The sequence below is a fragment of the Miscanthus floridulus genome, chromosome 10 (genome assembly GCF_019320115.1).
Source record: "Miscanthus floridulus cultivar M001 chromosome 10, ASM1932011v1, whole genome shotgun sequence".
In the NCBI taxonomy this organism is placed as follows: Eukaryota; Viridiplantae; Streptophyta; class Magnoliopsida; order Poales; family Poaceae; genus Miscanthus; species Miscanthus floridulus.
The window spans coordinates 21,092,227-21,110,278 of NC_089589.1; the positions used below are offsets into that span (position 1 = coordinate 21,092,227).

At 45.9% G+C, this 18,052-nt stretch overlaps 1 protein-coding gene and 1 long non-coding RNA gene across 2 annotated transcripts; both read right to left on the reverse strand.

The window, feature by feature from the left end:
* Positions 1–3,405: 3,405 nt before the first annotated feature.
* On the reverse strand, positions 3,406–4,263 carry LOC136485275 (uncharacterized). The gene is made up of 3 exons (XR_010766387.1): positions 4,142–4,263; positions 3,849–3,951; positions 3,406–3,658 (listed from the first exon to the last, which is right to left on the reverse strand). It is a non-coding gene; the product is annotated as an uncharacterized lncRNA (long non-coding RNA).
* A 12,173-nt stretch (positions 4,264–16,436) lies between these two features.
* Positions 16,437–17,814, reverse strand: LOC136488163 (citrate-binding protein-like). The gene is made up of 3 exons (XM_066485182.1): positions 17,506–17,814; positions 16,983–17,378; positions 16,437–16,514 (listed from the first exon to the last, which is right to left on the reverse strand). Exons 1-3 carry the CDS (start codon positions 17,812–17,814, stop codon positions 16,437–16,439), a joined length of 783 nt encoding a protein of 260 aa, XP_066341279.1.
* Positions 17,815–18,052: the final 238 nt, after the last annotated feature.

Consider the following 18,052-nt stretch of genomic DNA (forward strand, 5'->3'; position numbering starts at 1 on the left):
CTCCACAGCGGTGAAGCCCTCGATCAGCAGGTCCTCGCCTCGAGCCGAACGCAACAGGGCGCACGACGTGGACACCAGCAGCAGCTGCAACACGAGCAATGGCGGCGAGGCCAGATGCAGGAACGGAGCGCCCAAGCCACGAGCCATAGAAACTGCTGCACTGAACCTTAGCTTCTCTCTGACGCACGCACACAAAGTCACAAACACACCCTTTCAGTGGCTCTGCCGCTGTGGCTATATATCCTGTATTTTGTATATGTACTAGTATCAGGGCACGCGCCTTCGCACGCCCGTGCAGCAGTATCAGGGAGCCACTACATATCTTTCAGATGATTTTTTTTCAATCCATTAATCAGATTTATATCCAATCATTACATGACGCCTAGTTTCCTGAAAGCAGAGCAAAATCTGGTAGATAAAGGAAGGCATTTACACCCAGATTTTACCGAAAAATAAAACAATAAAGAGTGAATGAAATTACAACAATCGACAATCAGATCTAATCAAATATGCGACCTCCTCACGTGTAGCAACAATTCCACCATCAGCTTTACATGCGCAACAGAGAGAAATTCTTGCAAAAAATAAGTAAATACTCATTTGACTAAAAGAGATACAAATGAAATAAAAGATAGAATAATCAACATTAATGGAAAATACATTGTTATGGTCACGCTGATGTTCAAGTTCACGTGATGAGCTCCATCTAAATTTGATATTAAAAAAATCATACAGTTACAATTTGAAAAAGCTACCATACTGACAAAAGCGAGATGCCAATTACTAAAACTATTTACTTATGTACACAAAGAATTAGAGATCAAAAGTACTGAAAAACTAACATGCCGAGATAGTTCCTTCCATTTTTTCTGAACCTACTCACCTGAATACCTGTTCTAGCTGCTAATCAAGAAAACCGGTTTGATGCACCGCTGACAGACAGAGAATAGTGAAACTGAGTATAGGCAATCTAATTGTAATAAAGCAGAATTTGTACTGACACAAAAATATTGAAACACTGACACTCAAAAAACATAATAGAGTATTCACTATTGCATGAAAGTGACCTTCACAATTTTAAGCATTCTGATGCACCATTCCAACTGCATCACAGTACTCTGACTACTTTACTTCTATTTAGTTACTGAACAGAGTTTTTGAAAGCTGAACCAAACTGTAAGTACAAAACACAAAAAAAACTGGTAGGCAGAGGTTCAAACCTCCTAGCTGCAGTTAGTCACGGCAAAGGGAAAAGAAACCAGTTGCAACCAAATCAAAGGATTTGACTAATATTGCTGTTCTTCTTACCTAAAAGACGGGAAGCAGCTAACATGGCCATAAAACCGGTACACCCCAACGCAAAAAATAAGAATGAACTCAAAACTTATTAACTGAAACTAATAGCAGCATTTACCTTGCCTGAACTAATAGGAACATTAACTGTAGCATGAAAGGCATATCAAATGTTTCTCTATAGAGTCAATCTTACAAAAAAAGAATCAGTGTAAAACTCTAAGTAGGAATCAACTCTAAGCTGTCGTTATCCTCGTCACCTGTTTTTTTGTTGTTTTGGCTCCCCTCATGACCTGTTTTTTTATTGTTTTGGTCCCCACTCATGTGTGTGTACAAATATCTGTCTTAGTAGTTAAGATGAGAAGCAGGATGAGAAGCAACTTCGCTGGGAAGCCGCTTCAACAAATCTTTTTGAACCTAGCCTAAAAATATTAGACTTTGCCTTAGGCGCAAAGACAAAATTGTGAAGACTCATTTGGATGGGGTACATAAAAATGTTAGGATGGATGTTTCTTTTGTTAAAAAGGAAAAGCTATTTTTCTTATAGCGCAAAGAACCTTCCTTATTCAGAACGTTCTTTGTTGATATAATAAGATTAAGGCTATGAAAGGCAACAATGACAGGTATGATATACATACGAAAATGTTTGGGCTATGTCTACATGAATTGTGCTACTTGAGCAGAGACCAAAATTGGAAGCCTCATCAATTTAATATAGCATTCCACTATGGTTAGTTTAAAAAAAATAGAGCATCATCAGTAGGCTAAATCATTTTGTGAAACCTGGTTGGTGGTTGATTGAAAGAATTCAAAGGAGAATACGTAGCATATTTTTTTAGTGTGATAGGTTGCATGGAAGTCTCTAAATAACCAATTTCAGATTTGAGCGACGACCTAAAATAAAGGGAACTAACTAAAAAAATAGATGTGAAGCATGTATTTTACCTTCGCAGGCTTACACCTTGAGGCTGAGTGATCCAAGCGATCCAGGCAATGATGATTCACTTCTTTAGCATTTGAATAGAATTAGAGTTTTCGTAGTCTTTGACAGGGAAAATGAAAGCACGTTCTCAAGTGATATATTGTTCACTCACAGATTGCATAAATCTGTTAGTTTGTGATAGAGCGCAGGTCTAAGCATTGGGGGTAATAATCATATTAGACTCCAACATGTGATAATATTTTTTTATCATAACCTGCTGATGCAATGCAACTTATACGCAACAATCTTATGCGATGACCATAAAGGAAATTACCTATCAGCTGGCAAAATTGTCTGAACAGAGATCCTTTCCAAGCATTACATATAGCTTCTTCTGAGTTTCTGTACATAAGAAACAAATATGCAATGGATAATAATCACTATCGAGTACAGTAACTTTTAGTTGGTCAAAGTCTTCGTATGGATTAATTGCTGAAATTACATTCTCACTAATACCAACATTTAAGAATAAGAAAAATAACAGAGAACTTGCAAATGTCTCTTAACAATCAGATGCCACCAATAATGAAAATTAACTATTGACAAAAATACACCATGAATAATTGCTATTCATATGAACTGATCGAGTTTTATTCTCTGCATCAAATTCTGACTCCCCTAGAAAAGAGGACTGGAGATAATGAGACTGTACCAGGAGAAGCTAGAATAGCTCGTTGCAAAAATATGCTGCGTGCCCATCAGATCTGTTAAAAATGTAACTACTTTTAGCAAACAATAGACATGGTTATGGTAAATAACATAATGAGAGTCACGGAAAATAAATAGAGGGAAAATATAAAAGTGCAAAAAAATGTAAGCTATTTGTTCTTTTCAAGGTATTATAACATTGAGTATTCTGAATTGGTGCTTTGGATGTAAGGAAGTGAGGTTTGACATTCTAGATCATGTTGGATGTATGCGGTAATTTTTTGCCAGAGCTAATTTGGAAGAACACTAAAATTGTATGTTTGGAACTATTTATTGGCCCTGGGTCCATTTTTATGTGCTACATTGTTGTATTTGTAAGCTTTCTTTCTACAAATACTGAAACAAATAGGCAAAAAGTTCATCAAAACCCATATATCTCTCTTCTCTAGGGATACTCTTTACCAACCTCAAGTAATCAAAACGAAATTTGAGTAAACAACTTGCAGAAAACACTGCACTTCTTTGAATTTTTAACCTTTTGAAACACCAAACACCAAAAACAATCAGAAGGGGAAGGTACCAATGTTAATTGGCAGATCCTTCTTTTAACCTGTGTTTTGTCCAATGCAGGACCAAGATTTGTCCCCCGACGGGGTCAAAGCCTATTGCTCTTATGAATTCATCAATTACTCTCTGAGCAGTTTTGCATCCACTTTTAATCAAGCTGGTTCTAACCTGAAAGGAATGATGGCAGGTCCATTGCAATTAATAGATAGCTGACCAAGTTGACATGTGCACAACCAAAGGAAATTGAGAAGTCTATAAACATGAGCACAAGAAAAAATAAAGAACAATAATAATTGCAATAGGAAAGCATAACCTGTCTATGTTTTTTTTGTTATGCAATGAGCATACAGAATGTTACCTGTTGACTATTTCTATTGTCCAAGAATAACGACAACACGCTATGGGCATGTCGCTGCTGCATATCACTGAGAAGCAGCATGAGAGTTGTTGGTGATAACGTCCTTGTATCTCATAAAAAAAATAAGTTCAGTTACTGCTGGAATAATCAGTGAGTACAACAACACTTAATGTTACCATCTGTTTATCCAAACCTTCAATATATTAGTGATAATGAAATGAGGCAAGGAAGTTGATCAGTGACAGGCATTCCATGAAATATAATTGGAGAGTCCAATAGAAATTATAGCAGGCCTGGAGCAGAGCTTCTCATTTTTCTATATCCTCTCCCACCTCTGCCTATGCTCATGCTCATGCTGCCTCCCATGTCCATGTACACCCACGCTGTAGGTCGCAGGGCCCTTATGCTTGCTTGGCAAGATTTGTTATTGGCATTAATAATCATTATTTGCTCCATAAAAATTGTGAGATAAATTGATGCCACCTAAATGGAATCAGTTAATATTTATGATTCGATCCATCAAAATTGTGAGGTAAATCGATGCCACATAAATGGAATCACCGGCACTAAATCACTTAATTTTTTTTGTGCAAAGGAAAGTTTTGGGCTGAGACAATGGACTGAAGGGAGATAAAATGACTGAAGAAAATCATGAATGTACATGGGCATGTCGAGTACTACTCGATGAACTGGAGCTATGGCAGTCACACAATTCTCTGCAGGTACAGAATCCAACAAATACTGAATAGCTAGTTGCGTAGGCAACCGCTGTCTTATTAGTAAAAATCCCACCTAACCATGTTTACCGACTGCAAGTTACTGGAATAAATCATGAGCAAAAATTGAATCCAAAGCTAACATGATTTCATACTCAAAGAGCACTCAACAACCGACGAGATGGCAGATCCTCCATGGCCGAACTTGACAAAGGTAGGGTTGGAGTTCGGGTTTGGTTGCTGATTTCACACATGAGGCAGAGAAGAGATGCGATGGGCATACCTGGTGGGTGCTCGCCGCCAGCTCAGGGCCCCGGAGAGGGAGGGGGCTGCTGGGCCCCACCCGCGTCGTCGTGCCGGCCGCAGGTGGCGCCGTGGCCTCGCCGCCACCGCGGCGCCATCATCTCGGGAGGACGGCCTCGGGAGGGAGGACGAGGAGGAGGCAGAGGTGGAGGAGACGGAGGAGGAGGGCCTCCGCCGCCGCGCGCCGCTCGGCCGACGCCGCCGCCCTTGCTCGCATCGGGAGGATGAGAGAGACAGACTGACGGGAGAGAGAGGAAAAGAATTGGAGAGGAGAAGCTGAAGCTGCTGTATATATATTTGACTGTCCGGCTTCGGACAAGAATCGGGAGACTGTCCGGCTTCGGACAAGAATCGGGAGGAGGTGAGGAGAAGCGGGAGAAGCCACCAGGAGGCTGAGAAGCTGTTGTACGCAAGAATCCGCTTCGAGCGACTTGGGCCATCGAACGCGTGATCGGACGGCTGAGGTTATTTTGGGCGATGTGGACGGTGGTTCCTTTGGAGGAGCTGGCCATCTTTTTGGCTTTTGAGCGACGTGGACGGTGGTTCCTTTGGAGGAGCTGGCCATCTTTTTAGCTTTTAAATATATAGATCACGAGATGTCCATCTCTCCTGTCGTCAACACGGCACATCTGTTTTCGACTGCAAGGGTTGCAAGCGACAAAAATTGCCGGCGCGCGGCGCGTTGTTAATTAAACCGGAGGTTCCGCCGGGCGTCGGAGTTGGTATGCTGGTTGTGGATGATCCCCTGAATCCGTGCCACATGTTTTGTCGCTGCGTTCCTGCCGTCCTGGAAAAAAATTGCATGGAATCTGTATACGCATGTCGATAAAAAATTCTGGATCGGTGATTTAGCTGCTGGAAGCGTGAGCGAGCCGTGCTTCAATTCCAGCCGAGCCTAGCCGTGCATCCAGTAGCACCCACGGTGTCCAGGCTAGCGAAGCCGAGACACACTGCAAGTAACCGCACGGCCACGCGCTGCATACAGTTTCCATGCAATTTTTTTTCCGCCGTCCTAGTCAAAGCTATTGTTTCCTGCTCACCGAGCCCCAGATGACGACGAGTCCGGGATTGATGAATTATTTTGGGTTTTGCCTAAAACGAGACGTGTGCCACTTACTATGTCGTCCGTTCCGCTCTCACGGCACGACAAATGTACGTGTACTTAGGCACAGCATGGCTCATTTAGGCATGGTGGTGTAGCGAGCCCTCCAAGGGTTTATTTTCAACCTGAGACCTAGGCACAGCGGTGAAACTCAACAAAAATTGTAGGTGGAGGCGAACGACAGACACATAAGTAATACTCCCTCAGTTCTAAATTATAGGTCGCTTTGATTTTTTTATACACCATTTTGCTATGCATCTAGATATAATAATATATCTAGATGCATAGCAAAATAGATGAACCAAAAAAGTCAAAGTGACTTACAATTTGGAAACGGATGGAGTAGTATAAAAAAAGAGAGATGACATACATACGCACAACATATTTTTAATAGTATCACGTAGATACACATAAATATAATGTAAATTTGAAGATTAATTTAGCAGTCCATAATACCTTATCACAATTATTCACTAATTCAGCCTACAGAAACTGAAGAAGAATCTAAAAAACACCTATAAATTTGAAGAACAAATCAGAAATGTATAATATATGATTATATGTGATAATACACGGGCACTGGGCAGTGCCGCAGTGTCACTACGACATCACCCCAGCTGCACAACAGGCAGCTAGGTTGGCGCGACGGCAAGGGGTGGCAGACTACAGCTATGGCTCGACGGTTGTGAGCTGCAACTACACCCTAGAAGGGAGGCACGGCGGAGGCACACCATCATGGAGATGCTAATCAAGAGATGGAGGAGAGGAGAGAGCCAAATATGGAGTCACAGTCATGGAGATGCTAGGACCGGCCAGGGGTGGAGATTTCGGAATTTGGAATGATGGGCTATTGGACCTTCGCTTGCCTCTGCTCGCCTGCTGCCTGCTTGCCGGCGGTAGGTGGGATAGGTGCCCCACCCTTGCCACATGGGGAGCTCCGCCTCGGACCTGCCAGATGGGGCAACGGGGGAGGGAAGAGGCCTACGGTGGGTGAACGGCCTGTCACACCCTTTAAAAAAAACGAATGCACATTATATGTATGTTAATGACAATACAGTGATACAAATCAGTGTTTATTATAAAAGCGATTACCTATTACAAAATGACCAGAGGGTCTAAACAAAAAATTACATCAAAATACGAGCGAAGCAGGGTCTCCATCCCCCGGGAGTACACCGGCCTAGAATCGACAATGTCTTCAGGAAACACCAGCAAGGGGACAAAGAGAAGGATGAGTACATCGAAATGTACTCAACAAGTGTAGTAAAGTATAACATGAGGGCCAACACAAGGAAATGCTTAATTATACAAGTTTGACACACACGGACCTTAAGTGACACGTCCTAATTTTCTTTAAATCCTTAGCACCTAATTACTAGGTGAAATCTACCTTCTCCTCGGAGAACCAAACAAACACTTGGATTCTATCCAAGCTCCCATTTGTAAGGACCGTGACGCCTACGAGGGGGGTGAATTAGGCAACTTAAAATTCTACTTCTAAACTATGGCTTCTAATTCCAACCTGAGCAAAATCTATGCAATAAATAAAGTATCTAAATGTGCAACTATGTTTTTGCTAGGTGTGTTGCTATCTCTACCGTAAAAGGAGAGAGCGAATAATATTCTTGGTGGTGCGAATAATGCGCTCAGCTTTACCATTTTGGGACGAATTGTATCGGCAAGACATACGAAGGGTGGCACCCCGAGTGAGAAAGAACATGCGGGCGCTGGAGTTATCAAACTCACGACCATTATCACACTGAACATTCTTAATGGAGACGTCAAACTTAGTGGAAACATAAGCAAAATAATAGTGAGAGTGATGAATGTGTTAGACTTGAGGCGTAAAGGAAAAGTCCAAAGAAAATGCGAGCAATCATCAAGAATAACTAAATAATAATTGTAATCAGAGATGCTAACCATGGGGAAAGTCCAAAGGTCACAGTGTATTAAATCAAAATTATGAGCGGTTCACAAACTAGAGGTATGAAAAGGGAGACGCATGTGGCGACCCAACTGACAAGCATGACACAAATATTTGGACTCAGCTTTATTACATGAAATGGCAGAAGATGACACTAAACGGGAGAGGGCGTCGGAGCCAAGATGACCAAGACCCCGATGGCAAAGGGTGGAGCTGGAGCCAGCTGCGAGGGTGAGGGTCCCAAAACCGATGACAAGTGCGGGTAGAGCGGTCCGGAACTATTGCACCTGGCGATCACGCTCTGGGTTGTGAGGTCCTTCACAGAGAAACCATATGGGTCAAATTCAAAAGAGCAATTATTTTCAGTGGTGAATTGACGAACGGGAATGAGATTTTTAATTAATTGGGGAGAAACTAAAACATTATTTAAACGTAGGAAGCCCTGAGCAGTTGGAAAATTAACAGAGCCGGTGCTAGTGACGGGTAGGAGGGAGCCATCTCCAACAATGATATCTGATGGAGTGGAAATGAAGGAGGTTGAGAGAAACACAAAGATTACCGGAGTTTGATGTCATGTGAGTCTCAGCACTAGTATCCATATACCATTCAGTCAACGGTGTGACTGAAGTGTCATCGTGTCGAAGGACGACGCCAGAACATTTTGGATCCCATGCAAAGCCGGCCGGGTGGCTGATCCAGCCAGGGGGCGCGGATAGGCCAGCAAAGCCTAGCGGTGGCAACTGGTGATGTAGTGGCCCTAGCAGGGGAGCCCGTGGAGGCGGTGACCTAGGCAGTGGGGCGAGCGGAGGAGGCCCAGGCGGCAGGAAAGTCTGGCCCGTGCAGAAGGCTCGGGGCATGTGGTGGCCCGGCCCAGTAGGCCTGAAAGGGGCCATAGGTGGGCTGCCAGGCAGGCAGAGACGGAGTGACCTGCTGCGCCTGGGCAGCCTATGGAGCGCCTGGGATGGCTGGACCAGCACCAGCAGCACCAGACTTCTTGCCGCCGCCGCCATCGCGACGTGTTGGCTTTTTGCCGGAGTTGCTGCCGGCGACGGGGTTGTAGAATGTTGGTGCTAGGGCACGAGGAGCGGAGGCAGCCAAGGCCATGGACAAGTTGGTCATGTTGAACACATAGGATCGATCTAGGTGACGATCAGAGGGGCTAGTTGCTATTGTATGAACCAAAAGACCTAGAACACGTTCTAGACTGAGAGACAGAGACACATAGAGGATAGATGAGGGCTGACGAACCTGACACCGTGGAGGGGGATGATCCAGAGGCCGCCATCAGGTTTGTTGGTGAAGTATGCGCACGGGCAGCGATGGTCGGTGAAGACGGCGTCGATGATGCGCGGTGGCGACTGGCAGTGAAGGCAATGGAGTCCGGTGGCGGCGCGGCTGGTGGCTTCCCGTCACTGGCTGCGCACCCTCTAGATCGGATTAGGGTTTGTCGATGGGGAGCTCGGCTCAGGTCAACCTCATGATAAGAACCACCAGCCGCCACCTCTTTTTATAGTGCAGTGTGACAGGGGCCCTCCAGCCATGGTGGGCTGGGCGCCCCTGATCACGGTGCGAATCAAAGGCCCAACTGGGCCGTTGGGTCTAGTTAGGATAAGAGATCAATCTAACAATCTCCCCCTTGATCTCCTTCCATCTTTCATTTTTATATCATTTACTTTTGTTCATTCCATTACAGATTAGCGCATAGAGCATGTCTCATCGTCATGGTCCATTGCCGATAGATTTAACAGCTACAACACACCACTCTGTTCTGAAATAGATACTTATCTTTGGGCCTTCTTTTATCCAGGAATTATAGGCTTTCCCTTAAACCCATACTGGCTACATGTTCTCTGAACACGTTAGGTGGTAAGCCTTTTGTAAGCGGATCCACGAGCATCGTTTCGGTACTTATATGCTCAAGACTTATAACATGATCCTGGACTTTATCTTTCACAACATAATACTTTATGTCAATGTGTTTGGCAGCACCACTTGACTTATTGTTGTGAGCATACTGTACTGCCGGATTATTATCGCAGTATAACTTAAGTGGTTTATAGATGTCGTCAACCACCTTCAAACTGGGTATGAACTTTTTTAGCCAGTTCACCTGCCCCGTTGCCTCATAACACGCTACAAACTCGACATATATTGTGGACAATGTAGTGATGGTTTGCTTTGAGCTTTTCCATGAAATAGCTCCCCCTACGAGAGTGAATACGTATATAGACGTGGATTTTCTATCATCTCCCGCATAATCAGAATCTGAATATCCCACTATATGGACTGAATCAGATCTTCTATACGTCATCATGAGGCCTTTCGTTCCTTGCAAATAACGCAAGACTTTCTTTACTAATTTCTAGTGTTCTGTTCTAGGATTGCTTTGGAATCTGCCAAGTAACCCGGTAACAAATGCCAAGTCAGGGCGCGTACAAACTTGAGCATATTGCAAGCTTCCGACAGCTGAAGCATATGGAACCGCTTTCATTTGATCGATCTAATATTAGTTCCTGGGGCATTAAAAATCCCCACATCTGTCGCCCTTACTATAGGAGCAGGTGAGGGACTACATTTGTGCATACTAAATTTCTTTAAGATTCTTTCTATGTATGCCTTTTGTGACAGTCCTAATACCCCTTTACTTCTATCTCGGTGAATCTTGATCCCTAAAACGAATGAGGCTTCACCAAGATCTTTCATATCAAATTTTGAGGACAAAAACTTCTTTGTCTCCAGTAGTAGACTGACATCACTACTAGCAAGTAAGATGTCGTCCACATACAGGACAAGGAAGATAAACTTCCCATTCTTAAACTTTGCATAGACACAATTGTCCTCTACATTCTCTTTAAACCCAAAATTCCTTATTGTCTGATGAAACTTTAAGTACCACTGTCTTGAAGCTTGTTTTAATCCATAAATGGATTTCTTTAGGCGGCATCACATTCGTTCTCTTCCTTCCATGACAAAACCTTTTGGTTGTGCCATGTAAACATTTTCCTCCAAGTCCCCGTTGAGAAATGCCGTCTTTACATCCATCTGATGTAATTCTAAATCGTAATGTGCCACTAATGCCATTATGATTCTGAAAGAATCTTTACATGAGACTGGAGAAAAGGTCTCATTATAATCAATCCCTTCTCTTTGCGTAAAGCCTTTTGCCACAAGTCGAGCTTTATATCTCTCTATATTCCCTTGAGAGTCAAGTTTTGTTTTGTAGACCCATTTACAGCCTACTGTTTTGGCTCCTTTAGGAATTATTTCCAAGTCCCATACTTTATTGGCATTCATAGATTTCATTTCATCTTCCATGGCCTCAAGTCACTTTGATGAATGATCACTTCTCATGGCTTCTTCAAATAAGGTGGGATCATCCTCCATTTGAAATTCTTTAGTGTTGTATACTTCATAGTCAGCAGGAATGGCTGATTTTCTGACTCTTTGAGACCTTCTAGGGGCCTCCACATTTGGCACATCTTCTATTTGAGGCTGTTGTTGCTCCCCCTCATGTGTGGCAATAGTTTCTACAGGATCCTAAAGAACAAGTTCCTCATCGTCATTCATTGTTGCCACAGGCGGAATAACAATAGGTGCTGGCACCACAGTATCTTGCACTATTGGTGCAGCAACAGCAGGTAGTGAGAAAAATGGCTCAAGAATCATTGGAGTGGGCGCATACACCCGCTTCTCTTCAAGGTCAATTTCTCAAGCTACCATGCTCCCCCTCATCATTTTATTCTCTAGGAAGACAATGTGTCTCGTTTCCACAAACTTTGTATGTCTGTCTGGACAGTAGAAACGAAAACCTTTTGACTTTTCTGGGTAGCCAATGAAATGGCAACTCACTATTTTGGGATCTAGCTTCCTAATATTTGGGTTAAATACTTTAGCCTCGGCAGGACTCCCCCACACACGTAAGTGATTTAGTGAGGGTACTCTTTCTGTCCACAACTCATACGGTGTTTTGAGCACCGACTTACTTGGTACTCTATTGAGAATATGAATGGCGGTTTTTAACGCCTCCATCCACAGGCTCAACGGTAAGGTGGAGTAACTTATCATACTGCGCACCATATCCATCAGGGTACGATTACGTCTTTCAGCTACTCCATTATGCTGAGGTTCGCCCGGTGTAGAATATTGGGCTACTATGCCATTCTCCTGTAAGAACCTTGCAAAAGGTCCAGGAACTTGGCCATATGGGGTATGCCGACCGTAGTACTCCCCCCCACGGTCGGACCTGACTATCTTAGTCTTTAAATTGTGTTGGTTTTTAACTTCTGCCTTAAATATCTTAAATTTATCCAATGCTTCTGTTCTTTCTTTGATTGGATAAATATAGCCATAACGGGAGTAATCATCTGTGAATGTTATGAACGAATCATAACCATCCACACTCTTTATAGGAAATGGACCACAGATGTCTGTGTGAATAATCTGTAAAATTCCTGCGCTTCGTTTGGCATCTTTCTTAATTTTCTTTACATACTTTCCTTTAATGCATTCTCTGCATTGTTCTAAATCTGAGAGCTCTAATAAAGGAAGAATATCATTCTTAACTAGTCTTTCTATTCTTCCCCTCGAAATATGGCCTAAATGACAGTGCCATAATTTCGACAACGCATCGTGAGCTCTCTTTCGTTTTCTGTTTACATCCGCAGACGAGGATACATTCTCATTGTCGCACGCAACGTTCCCATCATCGCATACAACATTCACATCATCACGTAGTCATAACAAATAAAGCTCATTTTGTAAGATAGCAAGACCAACGCATGCATTATTAAATGTTATCTTACATTTGCCATTTCCAAAATAGCAATCATATCCATCATTGTCTAAGCATGAAACACTAATCAAGTTTCTCTGTAAAGAGAGAACATAAAGTACATCTCTAAGTAAAAGTGTGAAGCCATCAGCAAGCTCTAGAGAAAGATCGCCAACGGCTTCGACATCTGCTTGGACTCCATTTGTAACTTTAACGTGTCTTTCGCTTCTTTGCGTAGTCCTCGTCAAACGGAATCCCTATAAAGAATTAGCAACATGAACAGTTGCACCTGAGTCAACTGAGTCAATCCACCAAGTAGATTTCGAATACTGTATATACAGGGATTCATTTATGAACGTAATAATGTTCTCACATTTCTTTGTCATGATCATCTTTAAGTAATCGGGACAATCTTTCTTATCATGTCCCGTCTTTTTACAATAGAGACACTGGTCTTTCTCTACTGTGAACTTGTTCTGCTGAGGCTGATGCAGCATGGGACCCTTTCCCTTTGACTTTGAGGAGAAGTTAGCATTATTATTCTTTTTCTTATTGTCTTTCAAATAATTGATAGAGCCACCATTGGCAGCTTTTATTCTCTCCTCCTCTTGCACACACATAGCCATGAGCCTCTCCATGTTCCACTTCTCGGGCTGTATGTTGTAGTTGACAACAAAAGTGTCAAACTCATTTGGCAAGGAAGCAAAAATCAGATGGATAAGGAACTCTTCCTTGAGAGCCAGATCCATTGGTTTTAGCTTGGATGTCAAATTGCTCATCCTTAGTATGTGCTCTCTTATGCCACCATTATCAGAGTACCTCACTATCACCAGCTGCTTTATCAGCTGGGTAGCATATGTCTTTGAAGAGCCAGTAAACTGACTCTTTATTCTTTCGAGGTACTCGGTGATGGTGTCACACTCTGGGATTGAGCCCACAATTGCAGGCTCTATCGTGTTCTTTATCACAGCCAAATATTTCTTGTTGACAGTGACCCACTTCCTATTTTCAAGGTCATAGGACATCCTTTGGGATGCATAATCCCTCTCTTTTGTTGTCCAAGCGGCATCAGCCTTGTTTGTCTCCCTCACCGGTGCCACAGGCTCTGTGGGACACTGTGAGGTGACTACCAGTCCACCTTAGCCAAGATGAAGGCCAGGTCAATCTTTTTCTTCCACTCCGTGTAGTTATCACCTTTGAGAGTGGGGATCTCTTTGATACAACCCATAAAGTTATATCCGCCTGAAAACACAATTCATATAGAGTGAGAACATAAACATAATAATAACAATTGCATGCCTTAGTTCCAACGTTGATCAAAATTAAAACATATAATTGTCCTCTACACTAATTCTACATCACCGTTGGGCAGAAATAGAATTAATGCATGACAAAAATCATCATAATATTACCATTAATCAACATTGGTCAGAATAACAACAATATTATAATAAGCTAAAAACATATTTATTTTTCAAAATTAAATTTTCCCGTTGGTTCGAATTTAATAATGAAAATAACAACTTTAAAATAGACAACGGAATAAATGAACTCATTTTCTTGAATTTTACCCACAGGAAAAAAATACTTTTTCTATTTTCTTTTGAGCCAATTTCCATTTTTTTCAAATTTTCTGGAAAAAGAAAAATACGAAAACGGGCTCTTGCTCTTCCTTTCTCGGCCCCAAACCGGCCAAAACCGGCTCGGCCCACTGCTCTGCGCGGCGCTCGGCCGCACCCAGGCCGCAACGTGGGCCTGGGCGGGCAAAGTGCCGTGGTCGCACGCGCCCGCCTGGGCCGCGAGTTGGCCCGCTCTATCTGAGCCGTCCGCGCCGATCCGATGGCCGTCCGCGCCCGTCGCAAGATCAAAACGGCGACCGCAGCGGCGCCCTTGAAACCCTAGCGCCATTCATCTCTGGCCTTTCTCTCTCTTCGCCTCTCTCCTCAGCGTAGCGATAGCAGCAACCGGAAGCAGTAGTAGCAACCGAGAGTGAGAGGACGACTCGACGACGTCGCCGGCCCCCTCGCCGACGAGCGCGCTCCCCAGCGAGTGAGCACGCCGCCGTCGAGTGGCCTGGCTACGACGCCCCTTTGGCCAGAGCCCGACGAGGAGCGCCCCCGGCTCGGCCTTCTTTTCCCCGCGCGTCGGCGAGGCAGTAGCGCAGCGCAGCAGCGAGCTAGGCCACCCCTTCCCCTTCTTCCCCTTCGGATTTGCTTCTATGTTGGTGTTCACGGATTCAACCGATTAGGGATAGGGATCGAAGTTAGGGTTAGGGTTTCACTGTTTATCTTCCCCGTAAAGTCTTCATGGGTTTAGGGTTCGTCTCTTACCTTCTTCAGGCCGAAACCCTCTTCTTCTTCTCCTTTCCTTAACCCAGTTAGGGTTAGGGTTCAACCGAACCCTTTGTCTGCTCAGATCCGATGGGATCTTATTTGATTCTTTTCTTTTCTAGTCTGATTCTAGACCCTGCCGTGATCTACACCTAGGGGACCGGCTCTGATACCATTGTTGAACACATAGGATCGATCTAGGTGACGATTAGAGGGGCTAGTTTGTATGAACCAAAAGACCTAGAACACGTTCTAGACTTGGAGACAGAGACACAGAGAGGATAGATGAGGGCTGACGAACCTGACACCGCGGAGGGGAATGATCTAGAGGCCGCCATCGGGTTTGTTGGTGAAGTCTGCGCACGGGCAGCGACGGTTGGTGAAGACGGCGTCGGTGATGCGTGGTAGCGACCGGCGGTGAAGGTAGTGGAGTCCGGTGGCGGCACGGCTGGTGGCTTCCCGTCACTGGCTGCGCGCCTCTAGATCGGATTAGGGTTTGTCGGTGAGGAGCTCGGCTCAGGTCAACCTCGTGATAAGAGCCGCCGGCCCCCACCTCTTTTTATAGCGTAGTGTGATAGGGGCCCTCCAGCCATGGTGGGCTGGGCGCTCCCGAACAGGGCGCGAATCAAAGGCCCAACTGGGCCCACGAGAGGACGACGCAGTCCATGCGCTTCCAAGTGACGTCGTTGGAGCGATCGTCATTGGAGAGAACGTGGTCCGCGCACGAGCGTGTACTGCTCGATCGCATTGAGGAAGGGACCACGCCACCGGTTGAAGTGGGGCGAGGTGAGGTCAAGGACGACCGGCACGAGGGCCTTGATATTGAGGATGGCCGCCTCCTCGCCGGCGAGCACCAAGGCGCAGGCATCGGCGTTGCGGCGTTCGGCCTCCAAGTGCTCGGCCTCGAGACGCGCGGTCTCCAGGTGTGCAGCCTCTTGGTGCTCCTCCGGGGTGGACGCAGCCACGTGCGCGGCTGCCGCGGCAGCATCGTCGGCCATGGCGGCGCAACAGGATTTAGCGGAAGCGGAAGCCGAGGATAGGATCGAACCTCCTTGATACCATGATAGACGAGAGAACTCGTAATCAATTATTGATAAGAGGAAAATGCATGAGGGGTCGGCAAGATGTGTTATCTATGTCGCTCTACTGTTAAAATGCTATTTCTGGATGATGATCTTGGCTCCATGTACTGTCTAGGTCCAAACAGGTCCTAACTCCTAACCCGCTCTATAAGGTGACGTGGCAATCTCACTCTTGCATCCGACATATGGGGCCTACTTATCATGCTTCTCTTTTATCTCTTTCCTCCTCCGTCTCACGCTCTCTTCGTCCACGGAGACCGGCTCCAGGCGCAGGCGGGATCCCGACGCCGGCAGCCGCCGCCCCCAGCGCGACGCTCCCCCTTCCCAAGCCCCCTGCAGCTCCCTAGTCGCGCCGCTGGCTCAGGCCGCGGCGCCCCGTTCCCGCTCCCTCTGGTAGTCTGTGGAGCCTGTGGAGGCGACGACGCCGACGTGGAGCTTCTGAGGCAGCAGAGGCGGAGCCCGCAACAGGCGCTGGTACAGCGAAGGCACCACGCCCGCCGTACGTGCGGGCTCAGGTTCAGCGCCTCGCTCCAGTACCGTAGTAGATCCTGCTGCGCGCCCTCCGGCCGGCAGCAACAAACGATATCATCTGCTACAAATGGAGGAGGCCGCTGATGGAGGCCACGGCATGTGCAGTATGCACCATGCGCGTACGCTAAGCAAGGAAGGAAACATGCTAAATATGGATCAATGGTGTCCTTATTATTTTGCTACAAATGGTGAGTATTATTGCCCTTGCCCCCTGTTTTGACAAAAATCAACTTTATCATTACTGAAAGTTGAATTTTGATGTTAAAAATTGTAAATTAGTTATGCTATTTGTTTGAACATCATTTGGATCACTATAATCATGATGAAGTTGTACACCCCCCACCCATTTGCTCTAGCTACGCCACTGGTGGAGACCTTGACGTCCCTGGTGAAGACCTTGACGTCCCTCCACAGCGACTCCATGCGGCACGACATGCCGTTATTGCGCTGCCCGTACACGCCGAACTTGAAGTAGTGCGAGTCCCCGCCGCGGCCGGGCACCGTCAACCGGTGCTCGCCGTCCACGAACACCGTCACGTTGGACGCCGCGACGTCGTGGATCACGTTGAGCTTGAACCACATGTCGTAGATGGCGGGGTCGACGACCCTCGTGTCGTCGTGGTAGTAGGTGAGCCGACCGTCGTAGACGTGCAGCATCAGTGTCGTCGCGTGCTCCGCTGCGCCGAAGATCTGCATCACCGATGCGCCCGTTGTGCCGCGCAGGATGTAGCCGTAGCCCTCGAACTGCCACACCCCGGAGCTGTAGATCAGCTGCTCGCGTGCGACCGACGATGATGGCCGTGATCGGGGAAGGACCGAGAACGAATGTTATTATTACTGCGTATGTCACACTCGGATCTTGATCTAGCGTTCTTGGCCTAGCTAGCGTTACTGTTACCTCGATCTTGGTCTCTGAGCGGGGGCCACCGGGGTGGGCGGTGGTGATTGGATGATCGGTGGCGTAGACCCACATCCGCCGCACGCCGTCGACGAACTCGTAGCGCTCGGACAGCGGCACGTCGTAGGGCTTCTGCACCTTGAACTGCGCCTCGGTGAGCTCCACGGCGGTGAAGCCCTTGGTGAGGAGGTCCTCGCCGTGAGCCGAGCGCAACAGGGCGCACGACAAAGACAGCAGAAGCAGTACTTGCAACATGAGCATTGTTGGCGAGGCCAGGAACGGCAGTGGAGCGCCCACGCCACGAGCCATGAAAACTGCTGCACTGAACCTTCGCTTCTCTCTCACGCACACACCCCCTTTGTTTCAGTGGCTCTGATGACGCTCTGGCTATGCTGAATTGTCCATCTCTCCTGTCGACACGCACGCTGCATCTGTTTTCGACTGCAAGGGTGGTTGCAAGCGACAAAAGTTGCCGGCCCGGCGAACAGTGTTGTTAAACCGGAGCTTCCGCCGGGCCGTCGGAGTTGGTATGCCGCTGGTTTCGGTG